The sequence below is a fragment of the Mytilus trossulus genome, chromosome 4, assembly GCF_036588685.1.
Source record: "Mytilus trossulus isolate FHL-02 chromosome 4, PNRI_Mtr1.1.1.hap1, whole genome shotgun sequence".
In the NCBI taxonomy this organism is placed as follows: domain Eukaryota; kingdom Metazoa; phylum Mollusca; class Bivalvia; order Mytilida; family Mytilidae; genus Mytilus; species Mytilus trossulus.
The window spans coordinates 82,568,019-82,584,750 of record NC_086376.1 but is presented as its reverse complement, the minus strand read 5'-3'; the positions used below and the strand labels follow the sequence as shown (position 1 = coordinate 82,584,750).

The following is a 16,732-nucleotide window of genomic DNA, read 5'->3' as shown; positions in this document are numbered from 1 at the left end:
TTGTTTTAGATCAGGTTGTTTGTTTTCTCTCTTCATTTTAACTTTGGTGATACTTGTTTCAAAAGCAACAATGCAATAGCACATCTCCTTAAAAACATCACAGTGGACTCATTCCTTACAGTCAGGGGTACTACTTATACAAGTGTATTTTATTTACTTGAAGAAGTAAAAAAATATATACACATACAAGTAAATTTGTAGGATACTTATACAAGTGAATTTTATTTACTTGTATAGGTAAAAAAAAAATTGGCTTAGTTATGTCCCTTAGGCATTCAGAATTTTTTACTTGTATAAGTAAAAAAATCATCCTTTCTTCTTTTCTTGATTTCTTAAGATTTCTTTGCTCTAATAGAATTTTAAATTGTGTAACCTTTACAGATGTCTTTGCTAATCATTCAAGTGTAATTTCATGGACAATGAAAGTCCCATTTGTTTGTTATCTTCTTAACACTGCTCATTTACAAGCCCCAAAGGAGCAATTTTTGAAGGCCTTGCGCAAATATACAAGATCTTTGCTCAATCAGTTTCTTTGATGAATTAATGAGATGAAACATTGATCTTTAATGAAAAAATTTGAGCAAACCTGGGAAAAAATTTTAAAGGCATGATTTTACATCTCAAAACTTGAGGATTTTTGTTGGATTGTAAGAAAAATTTACTTATACAAGTAAATTTTTCAGAAAATTAAGGGGAGATTATTCAAACATTATTTATTTACTTATATGTGTATATTTTTTTTCACTTCTTTAAGTAAATAAAATACACTTGTACAAGTAGTACCCCTGACTGCCTTATAAGTCTACAGAAACAGATTAAACCACAAAAACTTTACTCATGGATGAGCCTTGGACTGAAATCATGGTCAAATGAAACCTGCCAGTCAGACATGTACTCCTTACAATCATGACATACACAAAATATAATTTACCTTAATTGCTTAAAGTACCCATGATACAGACTTGACCACAAAAAAATAATTATAACAAGCTGGCTAAAAATCTAAGAATAATATCTAGTGCTGTAAAGTCTATCCTATCCTGGATACCACATCAGTTTCCAGTTTGTTATAGCTAGTTATTACTTTAAATTCAGAAATTATTACATGCATTTATTGTTGCGATTTTGTCATTTTTGACTTAATACGATTTTAATTTTTACAATTTTGAGGAAAATCCTATTCATTTGTGATATCAACCTACTGCTAGTTTTGATGCTACCATAACTTGAGCCTGGACAAAGCAATGGGCTTGAATAATGTATTCTATTCAAATGTAATCACCAAGAGTAAAAAAAATGTTTATTGTTGAACTAAACTGAGATATGTTCATGCTTTTCTTTAATTTGACTCGATAGGTATAAAGCAGACAGTTTTGTAAGTGATATCTCAAATAGATGCCTCACCTACAAGGCAAATACATGTACTCTAAATCGGTTACATTATAGATAGTCTTTATTAGCAAGTTATAGATTTGATCTCAGAAAAAACTATCTGAACTTCTCAAATAAACCAGTGACCCTTCCTATGAAACTTGGTTCTGTGGGATATTTTTGTTTATAACTTTTTATTAACCATTGTTTTAGAGCTATGTGTCTTCATCTGAGGAATATCATCAGTTGTTTTTTGTTTCTGTGTCATTGATGTTAATATTGTACATCACACCTCTTTTTATTCACACAAAGCCACTTCATATCAGAATGTGTATGATTTATACTAGACCCCATGTTGGCAAAGTGTTACCTTCTCAGCTTTAAAGGACATTTACAACAAAAATTCAGGAGATGTGTTAATTACCTGATTTAAAACAGTCAAAATTTAAACCAAATATTCATTTGCCTATCCCCCTAGCAGGGAGTCCCAGAATTTCAATTTTCATATGTTAACTTCAATTATTCATCACAAACTTAGTGCTTACCCTACATATTTTCAAATGTATGCATTTTTTACCAATAAAACAAAATAAAAATGTGTCAATATTGTATATACATGGATTATCTGTTAAACAGTCAAATTAAAAAAGAAAACTTCTGGTCTAGGAATGGAGAATGAGTAATTTTGTGTACTCAGTTGTGATACAAAATCCCTACACACATTTTAGAAAATACAAAGCAAAAGAATGGTGCCTTTTTTTATATGAAGATCCTCTACTTAATTTCAAAACCACAGTGAGGCCTTCAACATTGAGTAAAAGCTTAATGAATCTTTGAGGCTATTTTCGTGATGAACAGCCTGCATTGTTATTGCCCTGTATAATGATGAATGAACAAAGCTTAATTTTTTTATATCTTTTTTACTTGTAATACATAGTCATAAATTTTCTAGATAAAAAATAAAAATAAAGGTACAATGTATATTTCAAATAAAAAAAATAAAGTTCTAAAACATGTAATAAATTTGTATAACATTAAATTTGAAAAAGATAACTCCATATAAAGCAGCATTTAAAGCAAAAAAATAAACATTATGCTTCAAGTTCCCCCAACAGACCATGCATACCTGCCAACTTTTCAAAATGGCCATGGGGGTTTTGTTTGCAAGATGGCTGCCATATATGTTTTAAAAAAAACTTCAAGGGGGCCTTCAAATACGTTTTAAATATTGTTTTTTTTTGGCTTCATCATACTTTTACAAGCCCAAAGTAATTGTAAAATTAATTGTTTTGTTTAAAGTTGTAGACAAAATTGCTATTTCACAATTTCAATTTGGGAGCCTCTATGGGGGAAATCCCCCCGCAAATAGTGACAGTTGGCAGGTATGAATGACCCTGTTTTCTCACCCTGTGATTTCTATGGACTGAAATATTTCTGACTTGCCTTAACTCCTAGATAAGTCAGCATAAATGCATCATTTCCCACAAATTATTAACATTATTTGAAATGTAACAATTTAATTGTATTACATCAAACACACAGAAAAATGAAGAGTGCAAGACATTAATTTCCCTCATAACACCCTCAGACATTTCCTATTATCTATAATTCAATTTGTCAATAGTATTTGACATTTGCAAGATATGCATAAGTAGTATTCTTTTCAAATGTTAGATTCTATTCATGTGGATTCTAAATAATGGCTTAATATTTTTTATTGCAAAATATAATTTAAATAAAATTTCTGATTTGTATAAGGAATTCCAAATTGCAACAGGCTTTTGCACTGTCAGCTTTTAATTTAAATTCAATAACAGCAAAAATTGTGTTATGACTTTTCCATTGTACAATACTTACATGTACTGTAAATTCAGAAATTATTGCGTGCATTTATTATTGCGATTTTGTCATTTTAGACTTAAATGTGATTTTAATTTTTACGATTTTGTGAAAAATCCTGTTAAATTCCTATAAAATATTTCGAAATGCGAGTTTAAATTATTGCGTTTACAACTCAGTCGCATTTTTCGCAATAATAAAAACCTCGCATTAATTTCTGAATTTACAGTATTTAAAAGTGGAAAAAATGAAGAAATCTCTAGCAATAAAAATACAGATTAGAAATTTTAAACCTTAGAATGTGTCTAATTCCCCCTGTGCTTACAAAAATGGGATGCTGCAGTTTATAAAAATAGTCAAAATGACTTTTCATTTCAGGTTTGTAATTACATGTATTGCAAGAAACAAAACATTAACATTTTCTTAATAGTGATGTCCTCTCATTATATGAGAGTAAAAGCCGTATTTATTAGAGCACTGTTTCCCGCACACATTACACACAAATGGGTCAGTGTGGCTATGGCACCCAATATGAATAGAATATAAAACTTCATCATCAAATGTGATGCCACAGTGACCACAAGTGTTTTCTTTGACTGGACAATCTGCTGCTACTGCTCTTGAATGATGCATCAATTCACACTGAATACCACAGTCTATAGTCGGTTGAGTTTGTGAAATTTCTATTAATGAATCAGATTTGTGAAGTCCACATTGCACGCCTATTGTTGTAGTTTCTGATTTGACTGTTGTATTGACAACATTGTCTGCACTTGATCTAACTTCCTGTTGTGATGATGACGAATCGGTAGAATTTGTTCTGATGCTGTCCATACAGTTTGATGACTCATTTTGTGAATTATTTTCAAATGTTTCTACAAGTCTTTGCTGGTAGGGTTGCATGTTAATCCGATGTGACATATCTTTTGGTGCTCTGTATGGGGGACCAGAACTTGATACATGTAAATCAGTTGCTTCATCGTAATCTCGAGGTTCTATTTTGACTTTTACTTGTCTTGAGCTTGGTAAATTACTTTGGTAATTTGATGATAAAGATGACGACTGACATTCTCGGTGAACCTCAGTACTTCTAGGCAGAAAATAACCAGATGAAGTCATGGTACTTGTGACAGGCACCCTTGGTGGCATGTTGGTGTTCATAATGGATGAGACAATAGATCTTAAGTAGTTTGATGCCATGTGATTTTCTTCAGTTTGACGTTGAACTTGTGGTACATAATTACTAAATTGATTGAGACATTGGGTTTGTAAAGTTGGATTGTTTTGTGGGCGATACGATAATTGTGTCGGATGGATGCCTGATAGTAATGAATGTAATGCATTAGTTGCTGTCATGTTTGAATTTGAAGGTGATGGCTGACCATGAGCACTGAGATCCAAGGTATCAATTTGCAAGGGGGTTTGGTGAAAAGTTGGGGGTTGGTATGGTGAGTGCACTGATGTTTCAAAATGATGTACTCTTGCTGGTTCAATTCTGTCATTATGAGCTTGTAAGCAGTGATCACGAAATTTCCTTGGTAGAATGGTTGTGTAGGCACATTTACTACACTTTAATACATTAACAGGATTGCTGCCCATATGTAGTCTTCTATGGCGACGGAAATTACTTTTGTCATTAGTTGTATAGTCACATAATGAACATTTCAATGCCTTCACACCTGAAATAGAAAATAAGAATTTAAACTTTTTTATGATTTTCAATTGAATTTTGATCCAACAATGTAGCATAAATAAATTCATTTCTGCAAACACATACATATAATGTAAATTCAGAAATAATTGCGTGCATTTATTATTGAGATTTTGTCAGTTAAGACTAGAATGTAATTTAAGTTCTTAAGAAAACTTCTTTTTTTATTGTACAATTTTATTTTTAATGCAAGTTTAAATTATTGCGATGGTTACCCTGTCCCATTTTCACATTGATAAAAACATCACAATAATTTCTGAATTTACAGTACTTGTTTCCTACTCAGATGAAGGGTTGGTAAGAAAGTAAGTTCATTTTTACAAAGACTTTATCATGTTTATATGATAAGACCTTGCATAAATATATATATATATATATATTAATTGACTTTTAAAAGGGTCTAACCAGAAATGTACATAAAATGCTTTGATAATTAGGTAAGTACAAATGAAGAGACAGAAGTGACAGAAGCACAAAATGTATACATATTAGCCTTATCTTAAAAACTTATTTTACTCAGGACAAAGTAGAATGCAACAATCAAATTGATGAGTTTTAAGTAAGATGTTTTAAAAAATATTTGTAACTGTGGATTATTTTGGATTCCCAAATATATCATACATTATTTGAATAATTATGTTGTTTTATCTAAATATATAATGTGTTTTTTTTGTGGGAAAGCCAGGTGTTACAATGTATGTACGTGTTGTACATGCATGTGCATTAATATATTACTTTCTTTACATCTGGGTTTAACAATATTTTTACACCAGCTAAATGTTAGAGTCATTCACAGTCTTTTTCCCATGCTGTATCTGGTTTTACCAACTTTGCCAAACATTCAGATAAGATTAATTTTATGTTCTTGTCCTAAATATATTGGCTGAAATCAGTAATCTTTTTGACCATTGGCTTCAAATTCCATAGTGTTGTCTCCCTTTTTCTTTTAATTATCTCCCTTTGAATCTTACCTCCATGTTTAGGCATATGAAGTTGAAGTTGTGTATATGTACTTGCTGTAAATGGACAAAATCTGCATTTGTAGAATCTAGTTGGTGAACCTGTTCTCATATCCAAAACATTTTCTGGTGACGAGTCCATGTACTGGCCGTATGGGAAATCGTCATTATTTTCCCCATCATCCATTTTAATGGAATCGTATCCCAATCGACCATCTTCAAAACTTGCATCACTGTTTTGATAACCAGTGTCATGTGATAGGTTCTGTGGCGATGAACTCTGTGTTGACCGTGGTGACTGTTTATCTTCATTTTGTTGTATATATGAACGATCTAGTTCCCTTTGTTCTTCAAAACTTGTTTGACATGGTGAGTGGTTATCTATGTTGTCATCTTGTATCATAGAACTTGCCTGAATCAATGCATCAATTGAATTGCCTGTTGACTCTACAATATTGTCTGATGTGGCAAATTCTTTTTCAGTCATTGTTTAATCTGAAAAGAAAAGGTATGCACAACATTGTATTAATAGTTAAAAAGATGAAGTCTGAGCTACATGTACTGCTCACTAATTTATACATTTTTATATGGTCTTCTGCATGTATATTTAAATAAAAAGATAACAAACAATGACAACAGAAAAAAATAATTAGCAAAATAAGATTAAAAAGAGTTTGTTATAATTTAAGTTTACAATTCTATAATTCTTTTTAAATCTCATATAGCATGTATAGGCAGATAGGTACATTTAATATTTTTCAAATTCTGTAAAATTTAAGTACTTAAATTTGCATTTAGGCCACACCAATTTGATGCATAGTTCTTTGGACAAAAGCTCCAAAAAATATGGGGCGAGTGAGTGAAATTTTTTTTATTGTAAAAAATTCTGGAAAATGAGTTGTTGAAGGGGGTCCTTTACAAGCATGACAAGTGGAGCAAGCAGTATATTTTTTTTTTAAATTGTGCATACATGTTAAAACATAGTAACTTCAAAAAAAAAAGGAGGAGAAACAATAGGCTACTTGCCAATTCCCCTAATTGACCCTGTAATTGGAGATCCCTCTTTCAATTGTCTCCCTTATGAGGGACATTAATTTTCATTTATAATGGGGAGCTTGCAGAACGAGCAAATTTACCTGTGCGTCACGTGAATAATATATAAGGCTTTCAAATGTTTTAAACGTTTTAATTAAATTAATTTGTGGTTAATCTAAATACTTATGACATTAGAAATTATTTTTTATGAAAAATTAGTTAAACGGCTGATACATCACTTTCAATTCATCATATATATACTTTGCATTGGCAAACGCCGATTTTGTCTGGTATAATAAGACATCTTATTATGTCTAATGGCAGAATCAAATCTGTAATTGGCAAATGGACTTATAATATCTATAGATCTATAATAATATTGAAGATAATAACAAAACACTGCAAAATTTCCTAAAAAACTACAAATAATATTAGGTGGCAGCAACCCAACAATGTGTTGTTCAATTTGTCTGAAAATTTCAGGCCTGATAGATGTTGATCAATTGAACAATTATACTGCATGTCAGATTTGCTCTAAAAGCTTTATTTTTTAAGATACATGTATAAGCCAAAAACTGCATTTGACCCCTACATGTATGTTCTATTTCAGCTTTTGTGGCCATGTTTGTCAATGGATCAAAACTTTGGACACAATTTATAAACTAGATACCCTAAGGAATATTTATTTACAGTTTGAAGGTATTTGGCCCAGTAGTTTCAAAGCAGAAGATTTTTTAAATAGTTTAAGTCCATGGATGCCAAGTGATGGCATAAGCTCACATGGGGCCCTTTTAGGAATCCGGGTTCCTTCAACCTAATTCACGTTCGACCTAGTACCTGTTTGCTTTGATACCTGTTTGTCCAGGGTCCATTCACCCTGATTTTTATTTTTTTTCTAATTGTTGTCTAGTCACACAATTGTAAGTATTTGTCAAAACAAAATATGTTAAAGTTTGTTGAAAAATTGATAGAACATTTATAGTGCCACAATCAATTTATCATTTTCCCTTTGATTTGCAGAATTGAATACTGGCATGACTGGACTGAATACAATAAAAAAAGTACAATGTATAAAATTTATCTTCAGTGATATTTGTTAACAAAATGATTGTTTCCAGTCAATCATGAATGTAAGCAGTATAACCGAGTCTTGAGACTAGTCTCAGAGTAAATTAATAAATGAACTTGTAAATCCGTTTCATGATTTATCAATGTTTACATGCAGTTCTTACATCATTGTTTTAATTAATTTTAAGCTGAATATTTTATTAAAACAAAATGTTTGTTTGTATTATTAATTTCGTCCAAGACAAGTTTCACAATACTCAGTGAACAATTAATAATCCTAAACAAGCCACAATGTTTTAAATATTGCCAAGTTTCCATAAATTTCAAGAATATACATGTATCAAGGATTTGTATAGTTAGAAGGATTGGAATCTCGTGGTCTTTTGCATAGACTGTAGTATAATATCTTATGCGACGCGAGATTTTGTGAGATTACCCGTGATGCATCTGGAAAATGCTAAACGTGCCTTGATTAATGGCGGACATTTGCATCACCTAAACAAACTGACACCCGATATGTAAGTATTATAATCCATATTTATCAATTTTTATGCTTGAAATAAGAAGTTTAAAATAGTTCTGGTGTAATAAATAACTTTTACGATCGCAGTATGAGTACACGGCTCCATAGAATGAATTTGCATAATGACCGAAGTGACCTCACCCTATTCCGCCTATTGGGCGGTCCAAACATCATTTTCTATTTTTATACTCCTTCCTCAAAATACGGAGATGAGTGATAAAATTAATATTTTCTGAAAGGTATATGATTTCTCCGTGTATTGAGTAAATTTCGTAGTGATTGATGCATTAGTTTTCCTAATTTTTCCGTTTCTTTGAGCTGATTACAACAAAAATGGCGTTCTGGAGCGAAAATGGGGGTGGCTTAGGAAAAATCAATAAAGTTCTTTAATTGGTCTTGATTGATGTTCAAACTTGTTTGTAAATGTAAAACATTAGTGATAAAGTGTATAGAGGAAAGCTCAAATCGCTAAATAAGGTAATTGTGACACTTTTCTGTCTTGAAAAATCAATGTGGTTCTCAGATGAATCGCAATTTACCAGGCCTAAATTGGGAGGGGATCCAGTTGTCATAATCAGCCGATACTTCCTTCCTGAAATGAAACCGTTAAACCATGTGTTTTGAAGTTTAGTCTATTTTAACAAGCCATGTTCCATAGAAAACACCATAGCTGCATGGATGGTAAGTTTTTCAAATGTTCAACCCAATGCCGGTAACTGACCTTCCTAGTAAATCACGTTGTCGTTGTGTACAAATGAATGTACGTTTTTACTGACGTTAATGCACCAACACTGCGCATCTGCTGATTAAATAATGCATAGGTAGTGCTGTTTTTGTCTTCATTATAAATCATTGCCACCCAGCTTTATTATGCATGGTATTGTTATGGACTCCCTAAATCTCTATCTGTTTACAGGGGGTCTCATTGGGGAAGGGGGGGGGGGGGGGGGTCCGATCCCGGATCCTGCTTACTGTTTTGACAGATTCCCGTATCCTGCTTACACTATATACGTAAGCAATTCTCATTTTTTTGTCATTTCCCGGGTACTGCAAGACCTCATTTCCAGTTTTCACGACACAATAATTTGACGCTTACAAAAATCAGCAATCCCGGGTCACGCTTAGACCCCCAATGAGACCCACTTTATACCACATATCAAATGCATTACAAGTTATAAACATTTTATACAAGGCTACATTTGTTTTTCCTTCAGCATGTTCAATGGCGTCAAAGTATACATTAAAAAGGCCTTGCAAGATGTTTTCCTGCAACTGTGTGAAAGAAATAAAAAAAAATCCTTGCAAGGTGTCTTCCTGCATAGCTGTCAAGCAAAAAAATGTTGTACCCTTTAAGACTGGTTATTTATTATATTTTGTAGTGTACTGTATCTTTATTTTATGATCCATTGCCCCGTAAGATAAATCGTTGGCTATAGCTATTATTCAGTTATTTTATATATATATATTTAGAAAGACTCAAATAGTTCCAGTTTTTTTCTTAAATCACTTAATATTAAATTTTCCCATATTTTTTTATTGTTTAATAATTTCAATATTGTGAAAATATGAAAATTTCATTTGTCGTATGAACACCCACATGCATGTTATGACAATGTGCTACATAATTAATGATTCATTTAGGTCCTGCGTTATCTATTATGATATGTAAATGTGTACATAGGTTTGTAGTTAAGCAAGCACCATTAAAGTATATGTTTCTTTTGGTTGCGACATCAAATGATCCTACAGTCAATATTGAAAATATAAAAAAAATATAGAAATGTTGCTACATGTAGGTAATTCCTGAATTTGCACGTGTAAGCTGGCATATATGTAGCATAAACCCATGAATTAGAAAACTAACATTAGTCTTGCAAATATAAGTGTTCGAACAAAGATCTTGAGGTAATATAACTATTGTTAAGACAGATTTGATATTGGAATTATTTAAGCCATATGCTACTGTATTGTTAGTGCCACATGTAACTATATTACACATTTTTTTTCCAGTATTTTCCAAAATGCCCAAACTGGTGAATGTTAAGAAGAAAAGTCCAGGCACAAGAAAAGTCCCCAAAAAAGTCTTAAGCAGTTGACCATTCATGCACTAATTATGTGGACTAACATATGGCATGTCTTCAAATAGAAATACTTGAGTATTGCTACAACTTAATGCGACTATCGACTAGAACGCTCCTCTGAATATCACCTATGGAAAGATATACCAACATTATTTCATTGGATCATTAACATTCAATCTCTTTTAGCAAAAAATGGAGAGCTACACTTTGTGTGTAGGGGAATTTGATAGTGACTTGATAGATAATCATGTGCATGTGATACCAGCTGAACTAGATTATATCTATATTTTAACGTAAAAATAAATCATTGAATATTTTAAATTCTTTTACATGCCAGAATCATTTAATATTGGCCTAATCTGCTTGGTGTTGAGGGTATATTGACTATTCTCTTTCTTGTCACAGACTTTATTTATCCAGTTTTTCATATAAATCTGTGTGATTAATGTCTATGAGGATGTGTAGTAAGATAAGCAAGGACACATAGGATATGATTGAAATGAGACAACTATCCATCTAATATCAAATGAAGATTTTAAAAACTAGTTGTCTACATGTATAATAGATAAATGAAACCAACAGTCCATACATAAAACATGTAAAAACAATAGTTTGTATATATAAGTTTAGAGGTGTGGTATGATTGTCAATCGAATTAGACATCTTAGTTCACCCAAGTCCAAATGATGTTGATCATGATGTCCCGGTAAGCAATTATTCAATCAAACTTTACTTCTATATTGATAGACAAAAGTTATTGTTTTACATGTATATTTGTAATTGTGCTTATAGTCAATACAAGCCAAAATTGTACAAAAAGTATCTACTGTTAGACATTAAACATTTTTGTCATGTTATAAAGACATTTATTGATTTAAATATCTAGTCGCCACAGTTAAGACCTAGCAAGCATTAAAGTTACTAACAGAAAAGTAAGACTTTCATTTTAATTCTTGGTGTAATTTGCTGTTACTTACCTCCTATGTATAGTCAGAAAAAGATGAAAGAAGTCTTCTTTGATATATGACAAGTCGCTCTTTTCAAGTTAACTTCTGTATTTTACTACATGTATAATACATAACCAGGAATAATTTCATGATTGACTACTTGAGTGGATTTATGACAGAGAGCTGACACTATAAGGTTGTCCTATTTAATTCATGCACAAATTTAGTTAAGTACTCTGACAAGAAAGAAAAGTTCATTTAAAGATGTAATGTTATTTATTTCATAGTACAATTAAAAACATTGCTTGCAGAACACACTGGCTAAAATGTAATGGCTTTATCACGGTTATGATGATTGAAACCGGCTAGCTACATAAAGAGTAACATGAAGATCGAGGCAGTTTTATAGGGTTTAGCACTGGGACCCCTCTTTAACAGTACTTGTCCCAACCTTATGAAAATGATCAGCCACTGACATGTATATAAAACGCAAATTATGCAGTGAATCGTCCTGAAATGTGAGGTCAATTCTTTTTTGCCACAAATATGGTTTTGCACCTGTTTTCCACAGATTGATAGTTTCCGAAGTTGAAAATAGCTATAATGACATCATTTACAATAATGAGATTTTTGGCAATTTTTGACTGAAAATAAAAATTTGCAGAAGTTACATACAAACACATTGTCAACTGTCGTAATACACATTGCGTACAATGTCCATTAAATAAAACACTTAAATTACGCTATTTTGTCAATTGAAAATTAAGCGGTAATCAATAATGATCAATAATGATTACATTTTAGAATGAATAAAGTCCGTTACCATAACACTATTGTCTATACGTGACAAAAATTAGAAAACCACTCGATACATGTGTACAAAAATTACGTTCCGATATCGTAAGTGACGAGTACAAAATGTAGAAGTAGTGGTGAGTAGTGCGAAGTCTCGCCGCGGAAGAGATTACGATAAACCGCGAGATTCCAATCCTTCTAACTATACAAATCCTTGCATGTATACTAAGAAATATCTGAATAATATCATCAATGCCCTGAATATTTTAATATATTTTTTAGCAGGGCGAACAAACTCTATGTGCGAGTAAACTCAGGGTGAACGGACCTGAAACCCTCTTTAAGCAACGGTGAGCTAAAAAGGGGAAAAAAGGGAAAATAGAAAAATAAGTATAAGAAAACAGAAATAGAAAATAATGCCCCAATAAAACAGAAAGTAGATCAGAGTGTTTCCACATTTTGTATGTGAAGTGTCAATATTGGATAAGTATTTTAATCAGAGTGTTCGTGTCACTGAATGTTGAAAAAAACATGAGTCAGTCTCACGTCTCACGTTGGTGTGTATTTAAAAAAAAAATTAGGATGATGATTTTCACATCTTGATTCTTGTGTACATAGACATTTGATTTTAGGAATTCACAAGATTTATCTAAAATTTGATGGGATGATGTAAGCTCTCAAAGAATGTTGTCGTTCTACGATAATTTTTGACCTACAAGGATAAAAATCTGTGTATATCAATTTTTGTGTCATTTCTGTTTTTCCATTTTCGTGTCCTTCACCTTGACACAGGAGAGTTCTGACAGAAGATAAGTCTGAGAACCAAAAACTATGCAACGAACTAAAAATAATTGGCATCGACTTTGGTATTGTTATTTTGATAGTCTTGTTATCACTGATTAAATACGACACTTTTAACGCCTAGTTTGAATTTGAATTTGTGTGTCCTGTTATTACATGGAGGAAAAGACACCAAGAACAATAAATCTTTTTCAGTCGGTTGCTGTATTAAAAATAGTCATATTTGAGCGGGAGGACAAAAACAGTTAACAAAAAGGAAAAAAAATGCTGATAACAGTTTACAAAATGGGTTGAACAAAACTTCACATTGTATTTATTGTAAACTTGTTCACCATTTGGAACTCTTGGTTTAATCAGAGACATATATACACATATATGTCTCTGGTTTAATAGCTTCCTTGTGAGCAGCAACCGAGAAAATCATGATAGGAAATGCAAGCACGGGAATGTCGTATCAATTGGGAGATATATACCCCGTATGCAAGTGCTGCTGGAATGTTGTTACTTAGAAATGGAAAGTTCGCAATCGTAAGTTACAACTACACTCTTTCCTCGTTGAAAATCTGATAAAAAAATGTTCATTCTTATTCAAATAAATGCTTGAATGTGGGATATCACATTTTGAAAATAATTCAGAAGTAAATAAAAGAGAACACATACACAATACGCCTATTTCCAAAATAAGTCTTACAGATAATAACTGTCAAAGAGGTTTGTGTTGATACCTGCCGACAAAGAAGCCAACTGTGTGGTTGTGGTATGTCGTAAACACTACACTCTTCAGAATGAACTGAGTTTAAATTCATCTACATCCAAGTCTGTTCGCTTCACGGAGAGTCATATAGTAAACACACCTACATACCTACAAAAAATGTACATCAGAGCTTAAAGCCTCTTCTGATCATTTGAAGGTTCTTACTATGTTTCAGATATCTAAATTACAGAGAGAAAAAAAAACCAGAAAAATATCGTTTTATCTTTACCACTAGTAAGTGTTCCACATTTAATCGTTCAGTGTTTTAACTATACACCTGGAAAAAAGTATTGCAACACCAAATTGAAATTGATTTAAAAAAACACTCTTTATTTTTTTGTGATATAATTTGGTAAAATAGAACTAGTTAAACATTATTTAACACGTTTAAGTATCACATGAGTTTAATCAATAAATATCGACTCGATAAGTGTTTATCTGCACATGCAGCTACTGTACCAGTAAACAGCAAAAAAGATGTTTTGATTCTCATTGTTTTCAACACTTTAAATAACCAATTTTTTTAAATTATGTGATTGACACCTTATAATGGGTCCTTGCCAACTCTTAACTGCAGCAAGATGGCAGATTATCAGCATAAGAGAAGCAGGGATGTCGCTGTAACAACTGCACGCATTGTTGGTCATCACCATTTTGAGAATAAAAATCAGGCAATAAACGCTGTAAAAGACCTTCCGAGATAATGAAGACCCCCTATACCATTTGCTAGAGAAAATCAAGCATAATGAAGGTTGGTCAAAAGGAAACCCATTGCATACAAGACAATCCTTAAAAGAGAGTGGTGGTCATACAAGAGCCTTTTAACAAGAACTGTTCGAGATCAACTCATCGCTACTGGTTACCGTGCGATAATACAATTTCGGAGACCTTTGCCAACGAACAGACTTACAGTTTTCCGTATCCAATGTAGTGCAGAGCTCGCCAAAGTTGGAAATTAGCATCGTGGAGGAAGATCCAATGTTCAAATGGAATATGGTTCATCTTCCGTGGCCCGATCGTAGCCCGGCTTTGAACTATATTGAGCTTATATGGGACACTATTGGGCGGAAAGTGAGCGAAAGGACACCCCAGTTCAAACAAAACATGAAATAAATAATTCCCTTCATCAGAAATGGTTGCTGCTACCTTAGCAACAAATTAGTCGATTTATGGCAGGAATCAGAAGACGTTTATTAAGATGCGGTTATCCGTTTGAATGGAGGCTGCGCACAAAGTACTAATTCTTTGGCGTATAACGATCAACCATGCTGTGAACAGTCATCTGAAGATTAATTTTGAAATGTCTGACATTGTAAAATGCGTTTTTTTTGTACAAAAAACACTTCATTTTGTTATTAAAATTGTGGTTATATAAATAATTTTTTTTTTAAACATTTTTTGTTCGTTTCAATGCCAATGTTATCATGAACTATGTTTCAATAATATTATACACATATTTTATTATATTCCATCCAAAAAAAGAGGCTGATTTTTCAATTTTTTTAAAATTAGGTGTTGCAATACTTTTTTCCATGTGTATTATAGTTCTTTTACTTCTACCTAAGAACCTATCATAAACTTTTGTAATATATATGAAAATAATGGACAAAGATAATTTCAATTTAGAGGGAATAAATTCTTTGGATGTTATAGATAAATTATGTGCTTTTGATGGTCCTTATGATTGTGGACATGCAATTTTGACTTTTTAACTCTTTACACTACACTTCCACATTATCTTAACAAACAAGTTTGCCTATTTAATTAAATGACTGTTTATGCTTTGTCTATATGCATTTAGTGTTGCTTTCAAAACTTGTTTCTTTCTCGTCTCATTTTTGCTATGATCTTTGCCTTTTTATGTTTCTTCGTTACATTTACGACGTGGATCTGTACTTATGCATCCCGTTATTGTACCAATCTTTTTGTCTTTAATTTTTATTACAAGTACATCCCAGGCATGTATGACATTTCATGTGTCCTTGTTTCATGTTTGTAATTTATTTTTTAGTGAGTTTAATTTTAGCACAATGTCGACTTGTGTGTATTGACAATTTTACCTTTAATTACTGTTTGTTTTGTTAACGCAATAAAATTGAAATGAAGCGAATGTCATACAAGTGAGACGTTTATCTAGTTATAACCTGAAGCTTTCTACGTAAGAAAATCCCTGTATCAATTGTTATCCATTCGTTTGATGTGTTTGAGCTTTTGATTTTGACATTTGATTATGGACTTTGTTTTCCTCGGAGTTCAGTATTTTTGTGATTTTACATTTTGGTAAACTTGAATGCAATTATATGTAAAGCCTTCTACAGTAAATAGGCAGGCAAATATGCTAGATACACGTACAGGAGGTGTAGTGAGATGATTGAAGCAGGTAATTTTCACCTTGATATTTATGCACGTGTCGACAACCAAATCGACAGATGGTGGGTATCCTGTGGGCACTAGTTACACCCCTTTAATAACAGACTTGTTTTTTTGTACTGCTATTCACCTGTTATGAATAACAGTTTATGACCAAACGCTGTTATTGCATTTGATTGACAAATTCAACAACACCATTACCGTTATCTTTTTTCGTTAATTAATCAAACATTTTCAAATATACTGCCGAAATTTACTCAAATGAACTTTCTTTAAATAAATCAAATGTAGACTTTAATAACTCTCCTTTCCTGTAATTAGATATTTAAGTTTAACACGGGAAATTCCACACTTTTTACGACAAAACGGACTATTCGTTCTCTACTGTCATTTTCATTTTTCGGATGACGATCGATGTTCTTTTGACACCATCTCACGGTGTTTATATTTCACAACTCGTTCGCTATGCCCGCGTGTC

At 32.2% G+C, this 16,732-nt stretch overlaps 1 protein-coding gene across 1 annotated transcript; it reads right to left on the bottom strand.

Moving 5' to 3' along the window:
* Positions 1–2,271: 2,271 nt before the first annotated feature.
* LOC134716132 (zinc finger protein Pegasus-like) lies at positions 2,272–13,162 on the bottom strand. The gene is made up of 3 exons (XM_063578918.1): positions 13,046–13,162; positions 5,893–6,375; positions 2,272–4,889 (listed from the first exon to the last, which is right to left on the bottom strand). Exons 2-3 carry the CDS (start codon positions 6,365–6,367, stop codon positions 3,634–3,636), a joined length of 1,731 nt encoding a protein of 576 aa, XP_063434988.1. The 5' UTR covers positions 6,368–6,375; positions 13,046–13,162; the 3' UTR covers positions 2,272–3,633.
* Positions 13,163–16,732: the final 3,570 nt, after the last annotated feature.

Excerpts from the sequence above, each read along its gene's own strand:
- LOC134716132 (XM_063578918.1), bottom strand. The coding sequence starts at position 6,367 with ATGACTGAAAAAGAATTTGCCACATCAGACAATATTGTAGAGTCAACA. Across the intron at positions 4,890-5,892 it reads TCATATGCCTAAACATGGAG|GTGTGAAGGCATTGAAATGT; the intron begins GTAAGATTCAAA and ends TTTCTATTTCAG.